General features: G+C 44.7%; 1 protein-coding gene across 3 annotated transcripts in view; it reads left to right on the top strand.

Annotated features, from left to right (window-relative positions):
* The window catches only part of LOC135913117 (kelch-like protein 17), a 55,081-nt gene extending 29,875 nt beyond the window's left edge, over window positions 1-25,206 (top strand). For all 3 annotated transcript variants that reach the window (XM_065445796.2, XM_065445795.2, XM_065445798.1), the window contains exons 6-11: window positions 3,449-3,565; window positions 8,236-8,449; window positions 9,947-10,091; window positions 14,020-14,276; window positions 16,487-16,742; window positions 21,334-25,206. In XM_065445796.2, coding sequence (XP_065301868.1) covers window positions 3,449-3,565; window positions 8,236-8,449; window positions 9,947-10,091; window positions 14,020-14,276; window positions 16,487-16,742; window positions 21,334-21,571 — 1,227 coding nt within the window. In that variant the 3' untranslated portion in view covers window positions 21,572-25,206. The remainder of the gene's footprint in view (window positions 1-3,448; window positions 3,566-8,235; window positions 8,450-9,946; window positions 10,092-14,019; window positions 14,277-16,486; window positions 16,743-21,333) is intronic.
* Window positions 25,207-25,412: the final 206 nt, after the last annotated feature.

Below are 25,412 nucleotides of genomic sequence, written 5' to 3'. Positions count from 1 at the left end.
CTAGCGTGCGGCCCGGAAGCATCTGATAAAATAGAGCCGTCTCGTCGGCATTGTAGACATCAGCCGCCTCGAAGCGACTCAGGATTCCAGGCAGCTTGTCAGCCACCCACAAAGCAGCAGCATCGCTGTCTGCGGAGGCAGATTCGCCGCTGATTACTCTTCAGACGACACCATGCCGGCTCTTAAATCCCTGCAGCCACCCGTTGCTTGCCTTGAAATCATCATGGCCCAAGATGCACGCAAAATCCTTTGCCTTCTGTTGCAAAATCGCACCACTTATGGGTACATTTCTGGCTCTCGTGTCCAAAAACCACGTGAACACTGCCTTGTCCACATCAGTGTATGTGGACAGCTTCAGTCTTTTTTTCTTCGAGCTTGTTCCCGACTCCACTGCGTTTCTGATGCTGTGTTCCGCACTCAAAATCGTTGATAGTGTGCTCGCTGGAATGCTGAAACGGGCGGCAACGTCCTTCTTCTTCTCGCCTGCGGAGACAGCATTTAAAATTGCAAGTTTGTCTTCAAAAGACAGAACTTTTCGTTTTCTGGCAGCAGAACTCATCACGACCAACCGACGACGTAGTTAGAAGCGGAGACGCACGACTACACGCCGACAGGCAGGCCTAGCACCTCCAAAACAAGTCGGACAAACCAGTACCAGGGCACAGTTGACACACGCACACGTGCAGAACGCAGGACAACACTTAAAATGGTGAATGCAACGCATCCATAGAGAAAGAAAAAAAAGTGACGCATGTCGTTCGTCATCGTCCCTCTCCCTTCCCGCGCCCTGGCAATGAAAGAACCGGCTATCAGCGTTGCTTTTCAAGTGAATTCTTACACATAAGTGCGTCTAAGCCGTTGAAACAAATAAAAATCACTAAATAAGAATGCTTGTCCTCAAATCCATACGAAACAAAATAAATCTGAAAGAGAAATCAGCTGCCGATACCAATGCCACCTGGCGTCGCGCTAGACAAGCAAAGCCTGAAAAGACTGCTACGTTAGGCACGGAGCGGCGCTAGTTGCCATCATCATCATCATCATCGCTAACTTTGCTTGGTCGCGGCAATCCCTGGCGTTCACGTAGCTGCTGGCTCCTTACAATATTAATATTCAATAATTTAGAGCATTTCTTCGGCCGAATTTTCCTTAAAAGTGCAAAAAGTAATGACTGATCAGCTTTGGGAGTTCGTTACATCAAGGCTAACCGTCGCAACGCGTTCGTTACATCAAGGTCGAAAATACATGGGCTTCAATGGGGGAAGCGTTGGGGAATTCAAAAACTTCGTTAAATCCAGGAATTCGTTACATATAGGTTCGTTACATCCAGGTTTAACTGTATTTACTCGAATCTCGGCCGGCGCCGATTCTAAGCTGACCCCCGAATGTCCAAAGCCAGAAAAAGTAGAAAAACTTGCCTCAGACGTAGGCCGACAAAAAAGTGACGACAGCGTTCACAAATTGGAAACACCATTTATTTAATGTGAACATGCCAAGCTCTGCATTATCATTGCTGCTAGCCTCGTCGCTGTAGCTCGGACCACACGCACGCCATGCGGATGCGCGCAATGTTGTGTCCGCACGCCCATGCATGGCACAGACAGTGTGGCACTGATCAGACGCATCAAAATGAGGTGTGATCTCGGTGAACAGCTCCTCTTTGTTATTGTACGCTTATTTTGATTATCGCTGTCATCTCCTCGTTGTGGCACACGCGGAAAGTGTCCCCTGTTGCCCTCTCCTACGACGACGCTTTTCTCATCGATGCTGAAGTCACACTTGGCTTGAATGTTCGACGATGCCTGTGCAGCTAGCACCACTCCTCGTTTGAAAGTGGCACAATCCTTTCTCTATGGCGGCACTATAGTGGCATCGCATGTTTGACGCCATTACGATAACGCCATGCACACCAAAACGACACAAGTAAAAATAGCGACGTCACTTGTGTACTTCAGTTGGCTACTGGCACGGCTAATAGCGGCTGCGATACTGACTTTTCTAGGTGGCACTAGCTATGCACCATATTTATCATTTTCAATTACAAACTGCCGTGTTTTTTAAAATCCTCGAATCTAAGCCGACCATAGAGTTTGGTATACGGTTATTTGAATAAAAAAAAACTATCGGCTTAGATTCAAATAAGTACAGTAACTATATGTGTCCTTGTTGGCTAGTGTCCCCCAGACCTCAATGCTGTCGTTGCCACTGACAAAGAGGCGTAGCTCAAGGCACAGCACCAGTCGTCATCACTGCAGAACAGGTTGCTGCCATCATCGTCGTCACCTGGGAATGCAGTAGTGCCGTCTGCCAAGTTTGTTGTGTTCTCAAGTTTTTGATGTTCCCTGCATGCAAAGGGGCGCAGGTGGGGCTTAGATTAACCAAAGCTTTTGTGTTCGAACTGAACAAAGTATCTTCAAAGTTGAAGAAACATCTACCAAATGCTTCTTGCACATTTGGTAAATGCTTCTTGCAGTTACAATATTTTTAGTCATACCTGTTCAATTTAAAATTTACATCTTTTTTGGAGATAGTGCCCGTTAGACTGCAATACATATCGTACATCTCACAATTTTTGTTACATATTTTACTTACATACAAGCATGTCTTTGCAAGCTTTGTTCAATGTTATCCCACAATCTTGGTTCTGGCAATTTAAATTTCTTTTATGACATATGTCTAGTTAATAAAACTTTTATGCATGAAAAGTACATTCATTCTGCTTTTTGTTTATGTGTTACATAAAATATTTAGTGAAGTAGTTCCTTCAGGAAAACGCAATCTGGCATAGCCTACAAAAAACGCGTATTTTCCCCATGGTAGGGAAAGACTTAAGAGGCACTGAACAGAAATATTACGTTAAGCTTGATTGGCAGATTGTGTTTATGGTGTTGCGAATTGTTCACTGTTTCTGTGATGAGAGCTTTGGTGTGCCAGTAATTATTTCAAAATTGGCAGTGCCACCTTGAAATTTCATCAATTCCTTATGACATTGTACTTGTTTGTTGACTTTATTTATTTATTTAACGAAAACACTGTGTTAGGCATTGCAGAGAGGGGGGGGGGGGGAATACAAAAGTAATGTGCTAGAAACAATACCCATGAAGTGAATATTGTTTCATAAATCTTGGAAGCATTTACGAGAGGTCAGTTAGAAGTCGGAGGCAATGAAGCATACAGCACTGCAACTTTTATGGACTTTCCGGGCACTTAAATGGCTGAACTGCACGGAAACACCGTAGCCCAATCCATCGGGTGGGTTGTGTTGGGTCATTTGAAAGTCTTGCTCAAGATGGCATCGTGAGTCAGTATACACACAGCAAGGTTTCATGGTTACAAAGCAGACAAGTTTCTAACCTTCATTTGGTTACTTGAGGCAGGAAATCACCATCTCGGATGTGGTCATTGGTTATACTTGCATTGAAAGCAACTGTGTGGACTCTTCGTGCAGGTGGAAGACCTGATCTCCAGCGACGAGCTCAATGTCTCCTCGGAAGAGTTGGTTTATGAGGCCACTGTGGCCTGGATCAAGCACAATCTGCCCGAGAGGGAAAAGTACGTTGGCAAGGTGAGGCTCTTCTGACATCGCCTTGTGCAATTAGTCCCGACACCACTGTTTATGAATCCTACTGTCGGTAAACAATAATAATCTCCTCCTGCCTGTGCTGACCCTTGGCGGCTTGCAGTTCAGGGGTGTTAAATATTTGCTCACATGTTTAATGCTGGAAACCATATTTGTTGCAGAATTTTTATAAACAATGCGGTGATACTACTGTATGCTCTGAAGCTTTTTCACATAACACTATGTTATGTGTACTCTGTATTACTTTGTTTTGCATTAATGCTAAGTACTGTTAGGATAGCTCGACTTAATCGTTCTTGAAGGTAAAATTTAGAGCAATGCAGATGGTTGGTGCCAGTATTAAGACATTATTTTAGCATTGTTTTTCAAGGGGAACCAAGACCACAGAGATGCTTTGATATTTATAGGAGCTTCAGCACCAGAGAGTTATTCGTGGATGTCATGGCTGACAAGGAAAACAGTAGCACGAAAGAAGCAAGGACAAGGTGACTACACCGGACCAGTACTTACATTGACCTTTACACAGTCCTGTGTAGTTTTCTCGTCATTGCTTTTTTTGTGTGTGTGTGTGTGTGTGTGTGTGTGCTACCGTTTTTCTTCTCAGTTATGAATAAACTCGCCTAAGAAAATGTTTTAAAGTGAATGTTATATTCTTCTGATTATAATGCTTCTCATGTTGTTTTTGTTTTTTATAATTTTCTCTGCGTGTTTCAAGAATGTTGATACACACGCAGCTTTTAAACTGAGCAAAGTTGACATTGCTGTTCTTTGCACCTCATGCCTTTTTTTTTTCATGAATGCAGCATAGTGTGTAAAATGAAAGCATAAGTGACAGGTGCCATATGCATTACAGTTAAACTTTGATATACAGTCGCCAACTGATTTTTTGGACTCCAAAAATTTGGACATGCTCGATTATTTGGTCTGCTTCACGGCACCGCCATTCTCCCCATAGACCATAATGTATAACAACTGCTGAAAGTTTGGACACCTTGCAACCTCTCGTCTGATTTTTAGCACACTCCTTGAGCCAACTCGATCGAGAGCACCATGCACCGACTCTGATTGATGCATGGTTTGACTTGCTGAACGCCACTTTTGTTTTGAACGGAGCCTCCTTGCTGCCTCACGAAGTGGCGCTACTGCAAGTCCCCGCTCATCATCGTCATTTCTGCCTGGTTCGTGGCTACAGCAGTTCTGGTCTCAGCTTAGTGAGCCATGTCAAGACAATCCAGCAGCTGATTTGTTTCTTTCTTTGTGCACGATGCTGCGAGTAGGCCGCGTTTTTCGTTTGTGCGACTGGTGTCGGCACGGTGGTGTTTGCTTTGAGCGCTGTGTCGAGGTTGTGGTGATCCAATGTGGCATACGGAAACATCAAGTCAAGTGTCTAATGGCGCCAACATTGCCCGCGCAGACTGCGCTGGGGAATGCCGGCAAGCGGGTGGTGCCGGGAGGCCTAGGATTTGTCGCCTTCCAATGTGCTCCCTACTGACGCCGAAAGTGTTCTGCCGAGACCTGCGCAGTGGTTGCATTGCGATTCCAGACACCATCTCATTTGAGAGTTTCACAGGTGCTGACACTGCTGTACAGTAAAAGCTCGTTAATTCGAACCTCAAGGGCAAGCCGCTTCAGTTCGAATTAACGAAAGTTCGAACTAACGAAAGTGAAGGAGGGCAACAGTACACTGCGATTCGGAAGCAGTAGGGCATGTCAGAAATTTGGCGTGTCAGAAAGTGGCACACGCCATCTTCAAGTTGAAGCTCTGGGTCCGACTGTGCCACACCACCGATGTCCACCGAAACGAACGTTAGCCGAGGCTTAACACCATCACAATGAATCACGACGGCCGATACCTCCTAAGCTGAAAACCGAGGTGCACAACCGATGAAGACTGCCGAGACAAAGACGCTGAACATGTGAAGGTGGCGAAGGCCCTGATTCGTTGGCTCTTGATTGCAAGCGCAGCTGCGACGTACTTGATTCGCTGTGTTTTGGAGCTTGCCGTGCCATCTCCGCACATTAGCAGCTGTACAAGATTTACAAAGACTCCGAGATTCGCAGCGGGCAAGAAGTCTCGGAGGGTACGTAGAACGGAGAAGCGGCAGCCGCCGCTGGCTGACCCCGCGTCGGTTAGATTTTTTTCCGATTTTGCCTTCTCTCGCCATTCTCTCCGTTTCGGAGGCAATACAGCCTTGTGTGTAGGCAGTAGGCGCGTTTCTCTAGCCGTGTGCCAGGCGAGCGTAGTTCGAATTATCCGTGAGGGAACCTTCTCGCGTTCGAATTAACGGACTTTTTTATACATAGACTTCTGTGGAGCTTGGCCGGACCAAATCGTACAGTTCGAATTATCCATAAATTCGAATTATTGAAGTTCGAATTAACGAGCTTTCACTGTACTGACATGCGCAGAACTCGATGACGGCGAGATCATTCGTCAGGTTTCTGCTGCACCGCCGGACGATGACTCCGAGTCTGAAGACGATGCACCATGTGCTACGCTGCCGTCGCATGCGTCGCGTGTACAAGCAGTGACTGTGCTTTCAGCCGCCTATAGTGACCGTACGACCCTCTCCGAGATTCAGGCTTATCTGATTGCGCATAAATGGAACAGCGTGCAGCGGCGCATCCACGATTTCTTCAAGCCTACTGCCGAGCCCAAATAAGTGCGTGGAAATAAAAGATTTCTTTCTTTTTTTTTTTCTTAATCTGCTTTTTCGGACACCTGTTTATTCTGACATTTCCGCAGTCCCCGTGAGGTTTAAATAAACGGCCGGCAACTGTAATGAAATTCTCGTTTTAACGAAGTATTGAATTTTTTACAAGTTCTTGTCTATAGAACAGCATGTATTTTGAACCTCAATATAACGAAGTGCGTTTATACACAATTTTAATATAACGAAATTTCACTATCACCGCAGAGGAATACCAAGACCCTAAATGGAAACTTCGTGGAGGCAGACGGTCAAGTGGTTCAATTACATCTGGCCACTACAGCTAATGGTAACGCGATCAAGTGCGCGCGAGGGAGGAAGGGAGGGGGGAGCGAGTTGCCCCGTCTCCCTTTCTAGCGTGGCTGTGGCTGTGCTTGCCTGAGCGTGCCATATGCACCCTGTTGTAGAGATCATCTGCCGTGTGTGCAAAGACTTGGCGAGCGGAGATAGCTAGACACCGTGCACTGTCCTCCCATGCATTTAGTGCTGGTGATTGCGTAATCTCAAGTTTTAGAAACTCATTCAAACTAGAGGCCAACAAAGCATTCGCTCCCTGCTGCCAGGGCTTTTCGTGATAGCGTCATCCACACTATGAGCCACGAGGCCAGAGTAAACGCGAGAACGTGGCTGGCTTCACTTTTTTTTACCACCGATGTGAAGATATCGTCAGCATGGCATGGAACCACATCTTTCATCACCAACTCTCAAATTCGGCAAAATTATCTTTTTCTCATTCATATTTGCTTTTTCTGAGTGCCAGATAATTCGGAAAATTTTGCGGCCCCTTCCGTGTAAGAAAAATCCACCAGCGACTTTAATTATTTGTATAAAAGATCAAATATTAATATAAGGAAATTTCGATATAACAAAGCAAATCACCGATTTTTACCAACTTCGTTATGTTGAGGTTTAACTGTAATGCACATTACATGCTAAAAATCTGATGTTGCTGCTGACACCAGGACCTGCAGTTACGCCCATTGCAACCAGGTGAAACTGTTGTTCACACTTAAACTGCAACTTTGCACAGTCACCACAGTGAAATCGCTTTGGTCCTTGCTAGGTAGATTGTGCAACATGCTGTGCACCTCACATGGCAGTAGTGATTTTTCATCATCTGCAAGTGCCTTGGATTCATTCAGCTGTGCTGCTCTGACAGTCATAATTCGGGACATTGTGGTATAATGGCACAGGATACGACCAGTGCAGAAAATTTTGTATGGTTCATTGCAGGCAGTCGTGTAGTGAGCGACACAAATATAATTGCGCAAGATTTCTCTGTTGTCTGAAAAACTATGTTCTCTTGGATCAAATCGAGGGGCCTTGACGCAAGCAGCATCCTACCTACTAGTGTCTGCTGCAGTATTCGGCTGGAGTGCAGCAGTGATGCATCTCAGGTGTGGCATCGTAGTATGTCTACAAGGCCAGTATTCTCTGAAAAACTAAGTAGGTATCTGATTTTGTGGATTGAACCATTGAAGGAGTCACTGCTTGATTCATATTTGCACACTTGAGTACTTTCCCACCTTTAATTAGGTGTATTGTCGAGCTAGTTATGGAAGCTTAGCTCGCACAAGATATCTATGAACATGTGGTGCAATAAATAAAAAACTCGCTCTTCTGCAAATTGGATGAACAGACTTATGAGCAATGCAAAGTGTTGAAGCAGTATGCTAGGTATTTAATTAAAACAAGTTGGACAGGTCATCTAATGCATAGAGCAGATAACCAAAGGTCCATAACAGAGTGGCTGCCAAGGAAAGGGATATAGTTGAGAATGCAGATGATTTTTAGGTGAGATAAGATTAGCAAATTTGTAGGTGTAAGATGAAGTTGGTTGAAGCAAGGCAGGAGTAGGTAAGTGCAGATCGTTTGGGGGAGGCATTCGTCCAGCAACGGACACGGAATGTAATGATGTCATTGTGTGTGTTGGCCCTGTTGCAGCTGCTGCAGCACTGTCGGCTGCCGTTGATGCGTCGGGAGTTCCTGCTGTCCAAGGTGGGCGAGGAGCCGCTGGTGCGCTCAAGCGAGGAGAGCAAGGACCTGCTCATCGAGGCCATGCGCTACCACCTGATGCCTGAGCGGCGCGCTGCCATGGCTGGGCCACGCACCTCGCACCGCAGGCCCGAGGGCCTCCGCTCCTACCTCTTCGCCGTCGGTGAGCCCCGTAGTCTAATCCCAGTAGAGCTGCTTCCTGTTCGGCAGTGCAACAATTGGCATAGCTCAATCTTCCTTGCAAGCTTTCATTTTAAAGCAAAGCTTTCGTTTCCTACCTTCCTGGTATTGGACGTGAATCAGTAGCAGGGTTCTGGGTAGATTTCTCAATCTGATCGGTACCTTATCGGCAGGTCACTCGATAGACTCTGCAGGGGTTTGTTTCATGGCTGTATCTGGCTGCCCGCTAGTTAAAGACTCTTCTAGAAAGGTTTTACACTGGAAAAAAAAGAGCCTGCGCAGTCCTATCATCATTCATTCATGACTGTATCTGTTGAACCCAAATCCTAGTTTCATTGGGGGCAAAACTGGCTACAGTTGGGAGGCCATGTTTAGCAAAGCTTTCTGTGTGGCGTCCGAAAGTTTAAACGCTGTGTTTGGTGGTGCCACTACATCACATTTCTCAGGGTGGTCGCAGGAAGCATTCGTTACTGAAATGTGCCTCACAATTAAGATGCGAGGGAATACTGTGCCACGTCTCTTACCATGTTGCGCCATTTCACCTTGCCACCTCCCCAAAGCTTCGCTTACACCGTTTCCCACAGTGTGTGCTGTCTCGCACAATTTTTGTAAACATATTGCATTGAGAGTTCATAATGCATTCATACTGTAGATTTTCTACATGAAGTGAGCAGATATGTGATTAAATATGATCTTGATTGCCGTTCACTTGCACTGGGCAATGCTAATGCAAACTTGAATTTCGTGTACATTATGAAATGGATGACACGTAGCATTTGCTAATGGATGTGTTTTTTTCTTGAAACAAGGGAATATACATATTGCACTCAAGGCAACAGAAACAATACACATGTGGCTGCCATACATCCTTTGCCAAGGTGGAGAGAAGAAAGGGGAGGGGAAGGCAGGGAAGTTAAACTTTGTCCAGTTCGCTACCCTACATGTGGGGAGGTGGATGAGGAAGCGAAAGAGAGAGAAAGATGGGAGTTCAGAATATACACGTGCACTGGACAAGGCACAGCATTCCTATAGTCGGGCACTCAGGTTAGTGGCTTTCAGCTACTGTAAACGAGCTTGTGTGGCAAGGTGGAGATCAGGAAACTCCACCATCATCAACAGACATCTGGGTCCATCACCTCATTGATGAAAGAATCATGAGATGTGTGAGCATGTCGTCAGTCATCTTACTTGAAAAGGAACTTTCATATGCGTAACCCTAGTTATTGCAAGAATATAATTGTCGTTTAATACTTCATAAATGTTTTGTTCTTCATTCCTTCTCTGTAATAAGTGCATGTGCTCATTTCAATAAACAAAATCAATTGTTATAGTCATGAATTTGTCAAGTCATGAATTCATCATCTTAGTCATCACTGTGAGTCATCTGTTGTTTCTCTTATTCCCGCTTCTGTGCTGTTCCAGTCAATGTTACATAGCCAACTGCCCCACACCTTCTCATGTGCCTTTTCTGTCGCACCAGGTGGAGGCTCACTGTTTGCCATTCACAGTGAGTGCGAGTACTACAACCCACGCACGGACCGCTGGAGCTCTTTTGCACCCACCATCCACCGGAGGTCTCGAGCCGGCATCACCGCACTGAACCGAATGCTGTACGCCATTGGTGGGTGAGTTGTCTCAATATCCTGTTGATTGCCTTTCTGACAGCAGGTACCTCCAGTATACACTTCGACTTCACCCTGCCACCTGCTAGCTGCCTGGTTAGCTCGGATTGCAGAGCGGCTGCCCCGGAAAGGCGGTGGTCCCTGGTTCGAGTCCCGGACCAGGACGAATTTTTCTTCAACTGCGAGGCTTTTCTTTCGAGGAACTCGTATGGGTTTCCTTTGTACCAATTGCTACGTTTCGGTGGATGTCTCACTTTCCATTTATTAATTACTTCACTCCACATTGCAGGTTTCCACAGAACTGTTACATCAAACTGTTGACTTTGCTTTGAGTTGTCGATAAATTCCACTTTGCCCTGCCATCTGCTAGCCACCTGGTTAGCTCTGATGGTAGAGCGGCTGCCTCGGAAAGGTGGTGGTCCCGGGTTCGAGTCCTAAACCAGGACGAACTTTTCTTTAACTCCGAAGCTTTTCTTTTGAGGAAACCGTATGCATTTCCTTTGTAGCAATCACTATGTTTGGGTGGATGTCTCATTTTTCGGACCCGCCATGGTTGCTCAGTGGCTATGGTGTTGGGCTGCTGAGCACGAAGTCGCGGGATTGAATCCCGGCCACGGCGGCCGCATTTCGGTGGGGGCGAAATGCGAAAACACCCGTGCGCTTAGACTTAGGTGCACGTTAAAGAACCCCAGGTGGTCTAAATTTTCGAAGTCCTCCACTACCGCGTGCCTCATAATCAGAAAGTGGTTTTGGCTTAGTAAAACCCCATCATTTAATTTTCTTTTATTTAAGTCTCATTTTCCCTTTATTAACCTCTATAGTGAATCTCATAGACCATGCTTCTTCGCACCAGAAGCTACTGCAACAACCAAAAATGCGTCATGGCAGCCATGACATTACTGGTGCCAGTGTCTGTATACGTTTCTTAAAGGTGCTTGTGACTGCATACCAGGGAGAGTAGAACTTGTAGGACGTCATACAGTTCGCAACAGGAATGTTTGTTGGAAGTCATAGTGGTGCAAGGATGGCGTGCAGCGAGTTTATTTTACTGAAACTGATGACACCGCTTCAGATAGGAGAAAGCATGCAAGTGTGCAGCAGAAATTATCAAAGAATGTCAGCTAGTCATTATGGTAAATTATGATTCAATAATATGTGCTAATGTTAGTTTTGTTCTTTTATTTTCATTTGCATCAGTGCAGGAGAAAACTGCAGGTCGTTTTCTTCTTTATTTTTGCGTCAAAAATTCAGAATTGTTGGTTTGTGCATCGTGGCTTACTTTTTTGGCTACCGATTTACGTTTTTTCTGCAGTTGGTGACTTTTTGGCTACTTATCGACAATTTTTGGCTACTTTTTCTGCCGAAGACGTGGCAATGCTGCTCCCACTCTCTCTGTGTGGTGTGCCTGTGTGTATGTTTAAGGGTGCAAGTTGTGTGCCCAGTGTCAGACCAAACCTCACCAGACTTGTCAGACTGAATAACACACGTAGGTCTAATGCAATGTTGGAATTTAAATGACACGAAGCATGTTTGAGTGAGGAAGGTGTCACTAAGGCGATGTGTGATGCTTGTCAAGGGAAAACGTTGATGAATGCACAGAGTAGTACAGCATATATCAAAATACAGCAAAAACTCGTTAATTCAACCCTCGTTAATTTGGAAAATCGGGTCATTTGGGCTCGTCCTCTGGTCCTGACAGGCATATACATCATTTAATGGAAACAAGCTCTTATTAACTCGGACGTATTTGGCAGCACAATGGTTAATCCGGACAACTATCAGAGCTTGGCGAGCACAGAACGCCACAAATGTGTGACGCAGAAGAGTAATAGGGCGTTGGTGTCCAGCTCAAATAAAACAGCAGAGCCAAAATTGTCATGGTCACCAGCAGAAATTTTATGTGAATGACAGGGATGCCAGAATGCTTCATGCCTATTTGTGGCTTTATAGTCTTCGTTCTTGCGTTTATCGCAGTGCGTAACACCACGTCAGCCGTGGGCTTTCATAACTGCGTAGTCACCATCCATGATCATGTCGATAGCAGATGCAGTTTCGTCCACAGCGGTTGCGGCAAACATTCGTTTTGACCAGATGCATGCATCAGCCTTCAGAACTGCGTCCACGATCATAACCGTCCATGATCGCATCGGCAGCGGCTGCGGTTTCTTCTGCAGAGGTCACAAACAGTAGTTCCGTTTTGACTAAGCACAATGGTAGCACGTGTCATCTCACGAACATGGCGGAAGCTGTCAAGGATGGAGAGCATGGATAAATGGACGATCTGTTGGCTACCAGCTCACCGGCGAAAAAGTAATCAGGATGTGCGCATGGTAGTGAAAAGCGTGTTTCAGATGAAGACGCATGCCATAGCCGTGCTGCAACGGAAGTTAGGAAGTCGTTGCCACTGCAAGATTTTGCGAGTGCTAGTCAGTCACGAGACGATGAGAATTGCAGCTGCCACACTTTTTTGTGCAATATAGATGCAGGATTTGCTGATTAATTCAGTAAGTAAAAGCGTGTTAACATAGTAAGCGTTTCTTTATTATTTTCTTGATACCCTCGATAATTCTGCATTCATTTAGTTCGAACATTTTTTTCTTTCTTTTCCATGAAATCCAAATTAATGTGATTTTACTGTTCATTTAAGGCATCGTAGCACTTCGTCACAGTGGCGTAGGATTGACCCAGAATGGCTGCATACCCAGTGGCATGTACCCATCGCCGAAGTTGTCTGTTTGGGCACAGACTCGGTGGTCCAATGTTTCTGCCGTGCATTGGGTGCATGAGCATTTTTTGCATTTCGTACCAATCGCAACGCGGCCGCGACGGCCAAGATCGAACCTGTGACCTCATGCTCGTCTGCACAATGTCACGTCTCGAGTTACTGCGACGGGTGAGACTCGGCAGGCTAGACCAAGTGTAGCAAGATGCAATGCAGGAACACGCACATTAAAATTTGCTGGAAAGTGCAATACTTGTATCACAGGGCAACACGATGAGTAGGCAGGCAGAATGTAGCTTTGGCCATCACAGTAATGTAGTGCGACGTGTGAGGTTAAGACTTGAAAAGTGGTGTAGTGTTTAGTGCCCAGTCGTTGTCTTTGATGTGATGCACTGCATTGAAACTTTTGTTACAGAACATTGTTTGAGTGATACTCTCAGTGTTATTATCATTCTCTAACATTAAATGGAAACCATTTCGTGGTTGTTATAACGCCTTGCAATAAGGCGTTTTAATTTCGCAGAAAAGTGCTTCAAGCACTGCGCACTCAAATGGTACATAGCTGGCTGCACTTGATGACTCTCTTGGTGCAGGCATTCCAAACTCATTTGCAGTGATGCCTCATGAAAATAAAATTAGGTACTTAAAGGGGCACTAAAGAGAATCACGAAATCAAGTTAAACTGAGAAACCATTTTTTTAAAACTCTTCGTCAATTTCACAGCAATAGGTTGAATGTTAGGAGCATAAATAAAGATCAAAGTTGGGAAATTTGGTGCTAGTATGTCACTGTGACATCATGGATTTCTAAGTATTTATTAATAGCTGGGCCATAGTGTTGCAACGAAACTTCTCGAACCTTGTCAAGTTTAATATTTGGCTCATTTATAATGCTATGTAGTACATCTTGACTGATAAAAGAATTAGCTAGGCCTGAACACATTCCATCAAAATCTGTGACATCATGCTGAGCTGGTGCGGAATCTTAAAGGTGGCATTGCTGCGCATTTCTTGTTTTAGCATCTTTTCTTACTTTCCAAGCTTCTTTGTGTGTTCAGTGTTTTTACTCGTATTGTAGAAGTGTAATGTACTATTGCCCTTCAGATGAATTTTTCTCTTTAGCCACTCTTAATTAAACCAAGAGTGTGTAACGTAAGTGAGGTTGCATTTTGCTCAATTTTGCCATTTTCCTGTTGATCCCATCTCGCAGCTTCGATGGCACACGAGACCTGTCGTCGGTGGAATGCTATGACCCTGTGCGTAACACGTGGTCACTGCTCCCGGGATTGGGCAGCCGACGCAGCTGCCTCGGAGTGGGAGCCCTGCGTGGCCTCATCTACGTGGCTGGTGGCTACGACGGGACGTCCTGCCTGAGCAGCGTGGAACAGTTTGACCCCCTCGTTGGTGCTTGGACCTCCGTGGCTGCCATGGAGTATCGTCGGCGATACTGCCGCCTAGCCGTCCTCGGTGCGTCTGCTGTCCGTGCAAGAAACATTTTTAAGGAGACGGCTTTCTGTGGCTCTTTCATCTGTTTTTGTTGTCGTCCGTTGGTAGCTGGAGCTTGGGCTTTCACCGCCGGTACAAAGGCACTAGTGAAATTGGTGTGTGTGCTCGCGCAACAGAGTTGCAAGGTGGCACGTTTGTTGCCGAACACCAACAAGCACTCTTGAGACGCACGTGCTGTCCACGTATACTAGTGCAGCAGACGTGATGGTTAACACCTGTGTTCTCTATGAAATTATGCAGCGAAGCACCAGATGTTATCTAACTGTTCTCATTGCAACAAATACACGCCTTCAAGTGCACCATTCCTTTAATATAGTGATAGCTATATTGAAGTGTTTGGTTATTCACTTACATTGACAGTCATTGTAGATGGTTTCTGCACAAATTTTCCTTCCCGTTTTTTTTTTTTTTTTTTTTAGTAGAACTTCTGTAGCGAGTATGATATAGTTGCAGTCACAAAAGCCACAGATGGAGTTAACGATGACGTACAAGAATTTCAGAGAATTAGTGAGCGACTGCAGTGTCTGTGTCAGTGAGGAACTGTGACTATAATTATGGTAGATGAAACCAATAGATTTTCTTTGTGCAGATTTGTTAATCCTTTGTTAAATTTACAACGCTTCTAGTTCCTGTAATTCACGACCTTAACTTCGCTGAATGGATGCACGGTTACACAGCTAGAGTAATCGCTGCATTTTGGTAACACTGCTCAACTCCCGTAATAAGTTACTCCCTCATGCCATATGCAATCAGTACCATCAACAGTTCGTAGGAGGCTGTCATTTGGCAGGTCATCTAAGCTGAAGCTCTCCTACTGAATACTTCCTGCTATCTAGGCCATTTCTGCAAGTAAAGCGCTGCATTTTTTTATTGTGATAGCAATTATATGGACACTCCAAGTGCACTTCCGCCGTTGCCATAAGGTTCCGTATAAAGTCCAAGGACGATGACATCCTCGCCATGCACTCTGTGCTGTATGTGCAAGTGAAAGCGTGTGCGGGGAGATGACGATCGTGGCTCAATCTCGCCTGCGCAAAAGGGGCGGAAGCGGAGAGGAAGTGCGCCATCTTCTGTGGCAAGTGAGGCGTTCAATGTTGTGAGGCACCGAGGGGATGGGAGGGGAGAGAGAGGGGGCATTAAACTCCGCCTGCAACTTCGCATGGGGCAGCTGCACGTGGTTGCCCGGCCGTATCTTGAGAGCAATCTGCATTGTGGCAGAGTCTAGGTACGGTGGCGGCTCACAGCTTTGTGCGTGCTGTGTGTTCTCGGCACCCACTTTTCGTTGAAGCTGTAGACAGTAAAAATGTCAGTTCGCTCTCTACTGCTGTCACATTTCCTCATGCCAGCAGCACATGTCCGTGGTCGTCAAGTCAGGTGTGTTCATGTTTGCTTATGCTCACTTGACACTGTGCTTGTTAATTTAGTTAGTGTGCCTATGTTTACAAGTTTATACGGCCGACAAAACTACTATCCTTAATTCATATTGCTGTCCTCTAATTTTCTATCACAATCGGTGCTTCGCTTTTCGGATGAAACCGCGACTTTTTCCTCTATTGGATTGCATAGGAGTATATATTGCCGGGAGGCCCAGTAAAGAATATGATTATGTGATGGCTGGCACCTACTGCATGTATACAGACAGCACTCAACAGTAAGAGAAAATGGACAGTCCATGGCCATGATTGAACCAGTGAACACTGGCCTATGAGCCTTACTCGTGGACCTTGCATTCGCTCATTTATGTCATCGAGTCAATCAAGTTGCCAGGCATGTCCACATGCAGGCAGCAGTCTGCCTGTGCCATGTTGGATGATTATAATGTGGCCAACCACCAGGCAGGCAAGAAACCACACTCTTTGAAGCCACCAATTCATAACTGCTTTCATTGGCCAGTGGCATCGTAAACAGATTTCAGAAAAAAATGACTTACTCCTTGACCGGCTCTTGGCTGTGCAAAGTCGTATTTTTATCTACCTGCAAATGTCACTTCTTTAATGCACTAGACGTCCTTTAAAGACAAACTCTAAGCTGAATCTGACAAGCTAATCAGCGCACAGATGTTCAGCTTCCCAAACACCAACTGCATTCATGCTAAGCTCAACGTCGGGTGAGACAAAGGGATCATCTAGCACAAGTCTTTGCCTGTGAGTGAGCACACTGGCCCCTTGCAGAGGACTGCCTGTATGCTGTGGGGGGCCACGACGGGGCCAACTACCAGTCGTCAGTGGAGCGGCTGGACCCACGGGAGGGCCGCTGGCGGCTGCTGCCGTCGATGCACAGCCGGCGCAACAGCTGCGGTGTGGCCGTCCTGGACCGGTCCCTCTACGCTGTCGGCGGTAACGACGGCAGCCTCTGCCTCAGCAGCGCCGAGCGCTTCGACCTGGCCGCCAACATGTGGGACCACGTCGGCTCCATGCACTCCCGCAGGCAAGTCGCTCATTTCTCTTCTGTTACCTCCTTGTTTCTTGAATGCTTACTAAAGGGAAACATTAATCAAATCTGGGAGACCAGTTGGGTGTTTCTTCCAGACTGTATCTGCATACGTTTGGGAGAAAGATATTATTAACGGAAGAAAAATGGACCAAGTTTCTCTTTGAACATCTTCAATGTGACACTGCATATTTTGCTGCGTTTTTGCCGATTTCACGCTTTTTTTGGTTGCTTTAGTTGTGACCTAACTGGCTGCAGCATCGGATTCCTGTCGAAAACTCCCATTTTTGGCCTACCCTAGAAAGATGTTCAGCCGATAACTGGCAGCTCGCAATGAACAATTCCCGTACTTACCCGTTTCTAATGCATGCATTGTTGAAAAGCATATTAAGTCCGAATATTGCCTGCACGGTGCAGTCAGATATAAAACATCACTTGTGACATTTGCAACAACCCACTCGAACTCATTTCATTTCATTTTATTACCTTAAAGACCCACGAGGGGTATTACATAAGGGGCGGGTACATATATTTTGGTGAGCAAGTGTTAACACAACGAAGCATGACTGGTAACATTATTGGCAAAGTTGGATGAGCACGTGATGGCTGCGATGTCATTGGGTAGGTCGTTCCAGTCTGCTGCAGTACGGGAAAAAAATGATGTGGCAAAGGTGGTAGTTCGGGCACGAGGTCGGGAAACTTGAAGCGGATGACGAGTGCGATGAGATATGCAGGCTGGAGGGACGATGTAGGGTGCGTGGCCTAGTGAACTATGGAAAAATTTATCAAACAAGCAAAGGCTGGCAATGTGGCGACGAAGTGATAAGGGCAATAAGTCAGATTCAGCTTTCAAAGCTGACACACTGATGTCATAAGAATGTGATGAATGGATGAATCTGGCTGCTCTGTTTTGGACTGATTCGAGTGCATTTATAAGGTAAGCTTGGTGCGGGTTCCAAATGGGTGAGGCATATTCTAATTTTGGTCTGACAAGGGATTTGTACGCTAATAACTTCACATGCTTAGGGGCTTGGCGGAGATGACATCTTAAAAATCCAAGTGTTTTATTAGCGGATGAAATGATGTTCGTAACGTGTGTGCTCCAAGACAAGTCGCCACACAAGGTAATGCCTAAGTACTTGTATGATAGAACCGGTTGTACAGGGACTTCAGCTATGACGTATGGGAAATGAACTGGGTTACGGCGACGCGTAAAGGACAAGATTTTACATTTTTGAGGGGTAAGTTCCCTTAACCAATTGGCACACCATTCCTGAATGCGGTTAAGGCCATCTTGAAGAGATGTTTGGTCAGAAGCGTTATTAACCTTGCGATAAATTACACAATCATCGGCGAACATGCGAATATTACTAGGCTTGGGTTGGTAAATCGTTAATATAAATTACAAACAGAAGCGGACCGAGGACAGAACCTTGCGGAACACCTGACGTTACTGGGATAGGATTGGAGTTGCGGTTGTTAACGGTGACGTACTGTGAGCAGTTGGTCAAGAATTCTTCTGTCCATTTAAAGATATTAGAGGGGAGGTTCAAATACGAAAGTTTTAGTAGTAAGCGTTGGTGAGGAACCTTGTCGAACGCTTTTGCGTAGTCCAGAAAAATAGCATCGGTCTGTAGGTTAGAGTCAAGGTTAGCATGCAAATCATGAATAAAAATGCCCAGCTGTGTTTCGCGTGAGAAGCCATTTCGAAAACCGTGTTGCGCAGAATGAAAAAAGTTGTTACAATCGAGGAAGCTCACGACATTGGAGTAGATGCCGTGTTCCATGAGTTTGCAGGGCACGCTGGTAAGGGAAATGGGACGGTAGTTAAGCGGTGAATTTTTTTTACCCATTTTGAAAACTGGAACGACCTTGCTGCTTTTCCAATTGCGTGGTAGTTGACCTGATAACAGTGACTGTGAAAAAAGTAAGCATAAATATTGCGCACAAATATCCTTGTTATTTTTTAAAAGCTTTGAGTTAATATTGTCAATACCGGATGAAGATGAAAATTTCATGGTTTCAATTAGGGACGAAATTCCGGATGACGTGAAGACAACTGGTGGCATAGCATAATTTAACACTGAGGGTGGTGCTGAAAATGATGGCGGTATTTCAGTTTCTTTCATAAATACGGATGAGAAGGCAGAGTTAAACATAGTAGCGCACTCAGCATCAGTGAAAATTGTGCCTGACTCATCTTTGAGGGTTATTTCTGGTGCGTGATGTGGATTGATAACTTGCAAGAACTTTGTGGGGTTACTAGTTAGCATATTCGGCAAGTCCGAGTGAAAAAAGGTATGTTTGGCATTAGAAACAGCGGCGAGATGTGATCTTTCAGCTTCGTGATATTTTACCCATGCGCTATGCATTCCCTGAGACTTGGCTGAACGGTAAATACGCTTCTTTTTGTTCTCCAAACATTTCTGTGTTTTAGTAAACCATGGTTTTTGTGAATTAAATAGTGAAAACTAACTTGGGGGATGAATCCTATTAGTTAGGCTTTCTAGTCTGTCTTTGAACAGTAACCAATTTTCTTGAACACTGCGGGAATGAAAACGTGACGAGAAGTTAGACCTCAATAACTCTGGAACTAATAAACACATCTTCATGAAACTTTGCAGTCCCTCATAGTTCGGTTGTGTGAACGTACCCTGAAAGTTTCGTCTGGATATATCTAAAAATAAAAAAGTTCGGTCTCCAGATTAGCCTCCCCCCTTAAGTTCATTATTTATGGCATTATAATTTCCTTTGTCATAAAGACGGATGGTTTTATGGTATTTGCGGCGCCGGTTTGGCGTAAGGAGAAGGTTAGCCTGAATTACTTTGTGGTCGCTTATTTCAGGTAGGTATGTAACGGGCTGAATGCTGTCTGGGTGATTGGTTAATAAGAGATCTAAAACATTTGCGTAGTTCCGTACGTGGGTAGGTTCAAGTATTACGCGAGTAAGGTTGAGGTTGTTGCAAAAACCTAGGAATTCCCTTGTTTCTCCATTGTTAAGTGTAGGTGCGGGCTGGTTATGCCAGTCAATATTCGGAAAGTTAAAATTGCCAAAGAGGAAGATATGTGAATTAGGATGCTTTGTGGACAGTTGACTGAGTACGTTATTAAGCTGACTGGAAAAATCCTGGCTACTTTGTGCCGGCCTATAACAAACGCTTAGTAAAAGTGTGTTCGGTGCTGCGTGAAAGATTAGCCACAACATTTCACTGGCAGATCTAGAGGGGGACCCTAATGTCACGAAACATCCTGGGTCTGGCAAGTCAAAAAAGAAAAAGATGCATGAACGAAAAGCAGCTGGCAAAGCTGCCTAGAATCCCTACACCACCTCTTCACGAGGGTTTAAGAAATTATCAATACAGTACGGTCAACTTCAGTCAATTTGAACTTGATGGGACTGACAAAAGCAGTAGAATTATCCTGCACGTTGAATATGTCGGAACGGGGCAAGTACTGCTGAATTAAGCAGCAGTTTGTAGTGTTTAGGGGTAATCTTTCCCCTCTTTTTTTAAAGAAAAGGAAAAAAATCAAGCAACAAACCACTGCTTCACATGGCACTTGCCTGATTCGGACATGCCCCAGAATCTTGCCATTGTCATTGCCATTGTCATCACAAGATGGTGAAAGAACAAGTTCTTGTGTAGGATTTGATTTTTGATTATACAAGTTCATTCAAAACATTTTATTTTTCATACCAAACTAGTGGCAGCAAAGTCAAGTCGGGTCTTCTTGGCATTCTGCAGAATTGCATGCATCACTGGCTGAACTAGCAAATTGGTTAGTCTTGGCGTGGGCTACCATCCTGCAGTTGTTGTGGGGTTCAATAAATGTGCAATATGGGAGGCGACACGTGTTCCACAGGGAGCGATTAAGTGTTGCATCAGAGTAATGATGAAGGACATTAAGTGTAAATAAATTACCAGTCTGAAGGTAAACTTTGCTGGTTTCATCTTTTTCTGATTGCCCAAATCAGAGGTATGCTACATTTATCTAATTAAAAATTGTGTCCATGTCGGATTTCCACTTTGCTTAGGAGCTGTATCGTTTCTGTGTTCACTTTTACTTTGAGCTCATAAAAACTGGCTGCTCGTTAGATTCTGGGGCATGTCTGAATCGGGCAAGTGCCATGTGAAGCAGTGGTTTGTTGCTTGATTTTTGCCTTTTCTTTAAAAAAAGAGGGGAAAAATTACTCCCAAACACTACAAACTGCTGCTTAATTCAGCAGTACTTGCCCCGTTCTGACATATTCAATGTGCAGAATAATTTTACTGCTTTTGTCAGTCCCATCAATTTCAAATTGACTGAAGTTGACTGTACTTTATTGATCATTTCTTAAACCCTCATGAAGAGGTGGTGCAGGGATTCTAAGCAGCTTTCCCAACTGGTTTTCGTTCATGCATTTTTTTTTGTGACTTGTCAGACCCAGGATGCTTCGTGACATTACGGTCCCCCTCTAGATCTGCCAGTGATTCATCACATACTGAACTAAAAGCTAATCACCGGTCCAGACAACCTTTAAACCAAACTGCAAATGGCAGCTTCGAGCTGAAAATCTTTTCCTTGACCGAAACCGATATCTTCACGCAGGACGACACACGAGGTGGTCCAAGCCGACGGCTTCCTCTACGCCGTTGGCGGCAATGACGGCAGCTCAAGCCTCAACACTGTCGAGCGCTACGACCCGCGTCACAACAAGTGGATGCTCGTCACTGCCATGATGCTTCGACGAAGTAGTGTCGGCGCTGCCGTGCTAGAGTGCCCCATACTAGAACGCGCAAACTCCACGTCATTTGCTTCGGTTATTGGCGCCTCTTCTGAGCCCTGAGGCACATGCTTCCAGCCTTCCTCATGATTTGCTAAAGCGCATTGTTTTTTTGTTGTGGTATGGGGGCCACACAGCGTCAAAACTGTCATGCTTTGGCAGTGCTCTCACTGCTGGCCAAGGATGAGTTGGCTTTTGCATTTCGCCCACCACTTCGCCAACGTGACCCTCAGCGATGTGAGAGTGAGATTACCTTAATTCTGCGTTCTTCAGCAGAGCGTAGAGTTTCTCAGTTTGGGTGCTTCAAACATTCACGTCACTTCCTTAGTTTAGTAGCATTACGTGTGATCATCTCGAATGTTCACTCGCAGGTATGACCTGCAAGTGGGACCTTGGGGAGAATTTCCATTTCCTCGGCACCTTCATACCCGAGTGAAAACCAGTTCACCCAAGAGCGATAGTTTTGTGCGTGTGTTTCAGAGCCGTTCTCTGATGAATGGCTGCTCTGTTAGGTGTCCTAGTGTGACTAAGGTGTGAGACCCTTAGCGTCAACAGTCTTCAAAAGCTGGCTGCTCGCTGGTTGGGAAGTAAGGGCCTTGTCATGCACATTCCCTGATCATCCGTTGCTTCACCCACCTAGTTGTCACGTGGACATGTCTCACATGTGTGATATTAGGAGTGCATGTTAGTGTGTTTTTTGTAGGAAGGTGTGTGCTTTGGATCATCCCCATTCATCTTCTGCTGAAACTGTTGCAGTGTAGAGAGAGTAAACCAATAAGTGATGCCAGTTGCCAACTGCCTGGCCTTTGTCTTAGCTTGTGAAATATGAGAGCATGGAAAGAGTTTCCTCTCACTTAGTGCTCGATGTGGTATAAGCACTTGTGAGTGCTTGACAGTGCACCATGCGCGATACCGGTGAGTCGTTAAATGACGTTACTAATGTCTTTGATGGGAGTAGCTTCCCAACCTGATATTTTGGTCGATGCAACATACATTATTTTTTCTTACCTTAACTTATACTAGCAGTTGAGAGAAAAGTAAGGGATTTTTCTCATAATGAAATATTGTTATGCTTTGTGTACTTCCTGTCTTTATTTTTGTTTTCCAAGCAGTATTGTAAATACTTGTTAAAAGCTGAAAGACCTGTTAACTTATTTAATAGACTATTCTGCACTTTCTTTATTCAAGTTTATTGTTTGAAAGCTTAATGTTCCTGTGTTTAATTCGAAGCTTTGTAAATTTTGTGTTTGCAATCTCCAAAGGGAACCTTACGCTTGATTACAATTATGTTCGACTAGGCATGTTATCTTCTAGAATATTACGGGCAAATTGTTGGTGCTTGAAAGTGTTTGAATGTAGAGTGAAATATCGCAACAATGTTTTTAAGGTTACCCTGTTACTGCATCGAACGAAACATGCAGGCATTCACAAGCATTTAAAATTATGGCTGTATTGTTGTGTGCTCATTACATTAAGTGCATACGAGCATTTGGCAGAATTCTCTTTCTTTCTTTTTACATTTTGCATGTCAAACATATGGGGCATGACGACGTGGTTAGCGCTTAGTCAGCTAAAACATTCTGGAAAATGCGTCTGATGCACGGGAATTTTGCCTAGATGGCACTGAGCTTGGTTCATTCATGCTGTGAATGACACCATCTCACTTAGCCACTAAAAACACATGAAAGCTCTGTCTGGCTTTTCGAAAGACTTTATGTTGTCAATAAAGCCTTATGTGCTAAACATGAGTGCCGAGGGCATTCCCGCGATTCGAAGCTCACAAAATAGGAGTGGCATTGTGTTATGGCGTTTCACAAACACATTGAAAAAAAATAGTAATAATACAGACTAGTTAGGTGCACTCTGTTCGAAGCATATTTCAGCAAATAAATTGCTAGACAGCGAGAGAACTTAAAGCAAAAACTTAAAATGCCATGATGATGATGCATGACATTCTTATTTGTTCTTGCGCCAATGTACTATTAAATTAATTGTGTTCTACTTAAATCAAAGGCATTTTTTGGACAATATCTGCTTGAAAGCACTGCAGATGTTTCATGTTAAGATCTTTAGCAAATTTAGAGAAGCCTGTACGTTGGGCTGTTAGCATGGCACTGTTAGGTTCTTGCCTGGTTCACTGTAGAGCTGAGAATATTTTTTGGCATTAGACTAAAAATATTTTAATTGGCACTGTTTTATACACGTTAGGATTAGGGCACAGCCATACTGCATTGTGTCACCTAGATGTCTGCGTATCTGCAAGCAGGAGAGAGAAAAATGTGAACGAGGCTGCCTGAACGGTGTACCGTAGGACCATGGCTGACTGAAAGCCATATATGCCGATGTGCCAGGTGCCAAGTTATGCAAAATCTTGCGAAAGTGGCCACAAAAGCAATCGCTCAAGAATACAGCCTTTGCTTATTGTCACCCGGCCAACAGTGTGCAGCATGTTTTTATTATTATTATTATTATTATTATTATTATCATCATCATCATCATCATCAACAACAACAACACATTGTGCTTTGAAGCTTTTGCAATGTTTGCTGTCACATTCCACATTGATTTAATTTCTGTCCTTAAACTCCCGAGTGAGGTGCCGTCCCGGTACGCTCTTTGCTAACCTGTATATAACTTTTTTTGAGATTAGGTTGCTGTATTGAGCACCATGTGTTGCATTTGTTTGGGCACCAGCATTCGGACTTGATTTTCCGAAGGAAAAGAAAAGTATCCGTGTGCTTTTTCTGCCCATTGTTTTTGGTTTTTCATTGCATAGGGCATGTAGTCGACCACCATCTACCATCATCTTTGCAGCCTTCAATGTTCCTAGGGGCAAGCAAGCATGTGCACTGTGTCTTTCTAGCCTCCTGAAACAGTTTGTTGGCTTGTCATTTACGAAACAGTAAGCCTGAAGTGACTTTGTAATCTTCAAGCTTTAGAAGCATTGATAGCCAGCACGTGATGCACAAGATCCAATTGTTTTCGGGCACCATTGACGATAACATATCGTGCTAGCTTATAGTGTTGCAGGAGCAGAATGAGAATGGAATAAAAGAAAGGTTGGGAGAAACTGCAGGGCCTTTGAGCCCACACCCACATAGAAGACGAACTCAAGCCCACATTTTCACTCTCACCAAAATTATATACACGTAGCTGTCTGTTTTACAACCACTCCCGCCGCTTCAAGAACTGTAGCTCATTGTCACCCTTCCGTCTTTCGTAAATTTGCTGGTTATTCTTTCCCTCCCTTCTGCCATTACCGAGCGACAAAAGCGAAGATCGTAATCTTTAGTAGTATTGCTGTAGCCAGAGCAAGCTATCAAAACTGGCATGACGCAAGTATTGAAATGCAGTATTATGCACGTACGAGAGGTTTAACGATGATAACGATGCGTGCTGGATTCCTAGATGAGTGTGCTTGATCATCTTTTGTGATAACGCTTGATAACTTTCCTGTTTGCTTAGGCTGTGCTCAGAGCATAGATGCAGACCCTCCCTCCCACTTCTGTGATGTAGCAGGCACGAATTTAAGTAGTGGTTGAGAGATGTGTTAGCTCATTTTGACCGCGTACGCTTTCCTGCAGTTGGAACATAGTGCTACTAGTTTCAGTCAATTCAGACAGCGGTTTCGCTACCAATCTGTTCGCCGTGTAAAAATTCAGTTTGTTCCCCATTTTCTCGTTCAGTGGTCATCCTTATCTAGACAGGAGTAATTTGTCGAGATTTGAGAAGGACAAGCTCTCAATTGAGCGGAGGAAGACTAACAAGCTGCTCCTAAAGCTGAATATCTCTATGTGCAACCGCATTGTTTGGAATGGGTAGAAATCTAAAGATGGATCTTTCCCAAATCGGAAATTGACATTTCCCACATCTCGTCGCTTCAGCAGTGAGTGGAGCACTGTTG

The sequence above is a fragment of the Dermacentor albipictus genome, chromosome 2, assembly GCF_038994185.2.
Source record: "Dermacentor albipictus isolate Rhodes 1998 colony chromosome 2, USDA_Dalb.pri_finalv2, whole genome shotgun sequence".
In the NCBI taxonomy this organism is placed as follows: domain Eukaryota; kingdom Metazoa; phylum Arthropoda; class Arachnida; order Ixodida; family Ixodidae; genus Dermacentor; species Dermacentor albipictus.
This window is presented reverse-complemented; position numbering and strand designations above follow the sequence as displayed.